General features: G+C 64.8%; 1 protein-coding gene across 1 annotated transcript; it reads left to right on the top strand.

The window, feature by feature from the left end:
* The first annotated feature begins 566 nt into the window (after positions 1 to 566).
* On the top strand, positions 567 to 3,934 carry SHMT2 (serine hydroxymethyltransferase 2). Its single transcript, XM_009282274.2, has 11 exons — positions 567 to 738; positions 842 to 921; positions 1,137 to 1,337; positions 1,421 to 1,502; positions 1,755 to 1,877; positions 2,008 to 2,147; positions 2,381 to 2,546; positions 2,621 to 2,720; positions 2,960 to 3,115; positions 3,387 to 3,494; positions 3,658 to 3,934. Exons 1-11 carry the CDS (start codon positions 601 to 603, stop codon positions 3,783 to 3,785), a joined length of 1,422 nt encoding a protein of 473 aa, XP_009280549.1. The 5' UTR covers positions 567 to 600; the 3' UTR covers positions 3,786 to 3,934.
* Positions 3,935 to 3,940: the final 6 nt, after the last annotated feature.

Genomic DNA, 3,940 nt, shown 5'->3' on the forward strand with positions numbered 1-3,940 from the left:
CGGCGACCGCTGCCCCGTGGGTGATGCAATGGGGTGGCGGCGGTTACATCATCCGCGACCGGGCACCGGGCACCGCCGGCAGGGCGAAGAGGGCGGGACACAGTGCCCCTTTCGTGCCTCCCGGGCTGAGGGGAGCAGTGAGGGCCCACTGCACAACGGGGGGGCCCACGCGGGGTGGCTGAGGGTCTGGCCATCCTGCCTGGGCATGCACACATGCACATGCGTGTGCAGCTCTGCTGCGCACGTGCTCTGCACCCGCAGTGGGTTTGGCTGCTCTTCCTGCTGCCTCCAGCTCTCAGCAGAGGCAAGATGCTCCTGCTCTGGCCGTGGGCCCGGGAGACGATGTGGGGGGTCCCCATGTGCCTTGTGGGGACCTTGGGGGTCCCCATGTGCCCACCCTGGGGGATGACACCGGTGGCTGAAGACGGAACACCAGAGTCTTGCTTCTGGCGCTGTCACCTGCTGTTCCAGGGGCACTTCGGGGGTAAGGGGGCCTGGCACCTGCCTGTGCAGGGTCACAGCCTGTCTGCCCTGCCTCTCCTGCACAGGCCCTGCAGCGATGTGGTGGCCAGGTGGCCACTGGCAGCCAGCAGGCGCAACATGGCACCGACGGGGGCAGGCCCCATGCCTGGCTGGACAGGGCAGGAGAGTCTGGCTGAGAGCGACCCTGAGATGTGGACCCTAGTCCAGAAGGAGAAGGATCGGCAGTGCCGGGGGCTGGAGCTCATCGCCTCTGAGGTGGGATGCAGGGTGCTTGGGGCAGGGGGTGGTGATGGTCCTGGGGGACCCCTGCTCAGGTGGGAGCTCTGCTGCTCTGTCTCTGACCACCCTTTTTCCCCAGAATTTCTGCAGCCGGGCAGCACTGGAAGCCCTGGGCTCCTGCCTCAACAACAAGTACTCGGAGGGGTACCCTGGCAAGAGGTAAAGAGGGGGTGGTTCTGGGGGGTGGGAGGGCACCGGTGGCATTGGGGGTCCTCCGATTCAGCTGCAAGAAAGGTTAAGGGGAGCCCCGGGGCAGAAGCGGGTGCTTCCGAGGGGTGGCTGTCCTCTCCACCGAGGTGTCCTGTGGGGCAGGGTGGGAGGCTGTGGGGCTGGTGGGGGGAAGGTCCTCTGTAACCATCTCTCTTCTCCTCCAGGTACTATGGGGGAGCCGAGGTGGTGGACCAGATCGAGCTGCTGTGCGAGCAGCGGGCTCTGGAGGCGTTTGACCTGGATCCTGTCCGCTGGGGTGTCAACGTTCAGCCCTACTCGGGGTCACCAGCCAACTTCGCAGCCTACACAGCCCTGCTGCAGCCCCACGACCGCCTGATGGGGCTGGACCTGCCTGATGGGGGCCAGTATGTAGTGGGGTGGGGCAGCCTGGAGCCTGCTGCTTCCCTGGGGGCTCAGCCTGATCCTGTGCCTCTGCCTTCCCCTGCAGCCTCACACATGGGTACATGTCGGACATAAAGAGAATCTCAGCAACATCCATCTTCTTCGAGTCAATGCCCTACAAACTTGACGTAAGCCGAGGGGGGCAGGTTTCTGGGGGAAGGGGGGATCTGCCGGCTGAGCTGTTGATCCCTGTGGTGCCCCTGGGGTGCCCGAGCTGCTCTGCCATCCCCTGCCCTACCTTCCCCATGTCCCAACCGCGTCCCGGTGCCATGGGGTGCTTGGGAGCTGCCTGTGGTTCAGCCAAACATGCTGTGCTCAGAGCTGGGGGGCAGGGAGGTGCATGTGCCTCGGCAAGCTGTCCATCTGTCCATCCCCCGCAGCCAGCCACAGGGCTGATTGACTACGACCAGCTGGAGGTGACGGCACGGCTCTTCCGTCCTCGTCTCATCATCGCCGGCACCAGTGCGTACGCCCGCCTTATCGACTATGCTCGCATGAAGAAGGTACAGGGCGGCAGGCTCTGTCCTGGGTGACAGGACCTCTCGCGCCTGTGACGGCTCGAGGGCAGTCGCACCCCACTCATGGCCACGGGGATAGGGACAGCCCATGACTCCCTGTGCCCTGTGTCCCCAGGTGTGCGAGGAGGTGAAGGCGTACCTGCTGGCGGACATGGCGCACATCAGTGGGCTGGTGGCAGCCAAGGCCATCCCTTCGCCCTTTGAGCACGCGGACCTGGTCACTAGCACCACACACAAGACCCTGCGCGGTGCCAGGTGAGGCTGCGTCCTGCCACCCCTTCCCCAGGGAGGATGCCTGCCCACAGCAGGGGAGCGCAAAGCAGAGGTTGCGTTTCATGCTCTGGCTGGGGCCAGAGCTGAGCAGGAAGGACCCACAGGAGGGTCGTAGCGGTGTCGGCACTGCCCTGTGGTGCAAGGGGGTCAAGCCCCCACCATGGGGCAATGGCGGGCAGGTGGGAGGAGCAGTGCCAGCTCTCTCTTGTCGCCAGGTCAGGACTGATCTTCTACCGCAAGGGTGTGCGCTCAGTGGATAAGAAGACAGGCAAGGAGATGCTTTATGACCTGGAGGATAGGGTCAACTTTGCTGTCTTCCCCTCCCTGCAAGGGGGGCCCCACAACCACGCCATCGCTGCCGTGGCCGTGGCCCTCAAACAGGTCTGTGCCAGGGCAGTGGGCTCCGGGCTGGGGGTGACCCAGGCCCTGTGCTGATGTGGTCTCCCTGCTGCCAGGCCAGCTCGCCAGCTTTCAGCCAGTACTGCCAGCAGGTACTGAAGAACGCCAAAGCCATGGCACAGGCCCTGCTCCAGCGTGGGTATACCCTGGTGTCAGGTAATGCCTCCTTCCCCCCGCTTTTGAGGACAAGGAGGGATGAAGCTGTGGTAGATTGCAAGTGGCACTGCTCGGTCTCAGTGTCCCTAGGCAGCAGTGGGGAGCATGGGTAGGTTTGGGGGCAGAGGAGGGGGTGCAAGGCAGAACACGGCTTGGGAGGCGGCACGGGTGAGGAGAGGGGGTGGCTGAGGGTGCTCGGGGCTGGTTGTCGCTCCTCACCCCTTTCCCTTGCTCCCCAGGTGGCACCGACAACCACCTGGTGCTGGTGGACCTGCGGCCCAAGGGCATCGACGGCGCGCGGGCTGAGCGCGTGCTGGAGCTTGTCTCCATCACTGCCAACAAGAACACGTGCCCGGGGGACAAGAGCGCGCTCACGCCAGGGGGGCTACGCCTGGGTGAGGGATGCGGCCTGCTCAGGGGGGTCTTTCTGCCTCCATCCAGCCCCTTCCCTGGGGGGGGGGCGGTTTCCCAGGCTTTCACCCTGGGGCATCCCCCCTCTGTTTCACTCCTCTGAGGACTCCACATGGGAATTTGGAGCTAGTTTCTGGCTCGGAGAGGGGCATGGGACCCCATAGGGGCTGGGACCTGGGGAGCACCTTGGTGGGATTGGCTTCTGCAGATGGTGCCCCCGAGCAGCTCCCGGCCCTGATGGGCTCTATCCCCCAGGTGCCCCTGCGCTGACCTCCCGCCACTTCCGCGAAGAGGATTTCCAGAAAGTCGTAGCTTTCATTGACGAGGGCATCATGCTGGCCCTGGATGTCAAGAACAAAACCAGTGAGTGAGCGGGGCCCCTGTCTCCCCCATTCCTTGGTGCCAGTTGGCGCCTCTCCATTTGGGGTGTAAGGACTGCATCCTGAGCTGGTGCCAGCCTCCCCCCCTTGCCTGGGCTGCTGTAATGTCCCCCCACCCTTCTCACTGGCTCCCCCTCCACCCCCAGGCAAGCTCCAGGAGTTCAAGACCTTCTTGCTGCAGGATGCGGAGATGCAGCGCCGCTTGGCTGACCTGCGCCAGCGCGTGGAGACCTTTGCTCGTGCCTTCCCCATGCCTGGCTTCAGTGACCACTGAGCGGGGACTCTCGCCCCTCCTGCTGGGCCAGGAATACCTGGGGGCAGGGGGAGGCTTAAAACCACCCTCTGCATTTCCCCATTCCCCTTCGTCCCCCACCAGCACCTTTGGGATCAGGCACTCCCTCCTGGGGGTGGGGGGCGGCCCACCCCCAT

The sequence above is a fragment of the Aptenodytes forsteri genome, unplaced genomic scaffold, assembly GCF_000699145.1.
Source record: "Aptenodytes forsteri isolate BGI_AS27 unplaced genomic scaffold, ASM69914v1 Scaffold373, whole genome shotgun sequence".
Lineage (NCBI taxonomy): Eukaryota > Metazoa > Chordata > Aves > Sphenisciformes > Spheniscidae > Aptenodytes > Aptenodytes forsteri.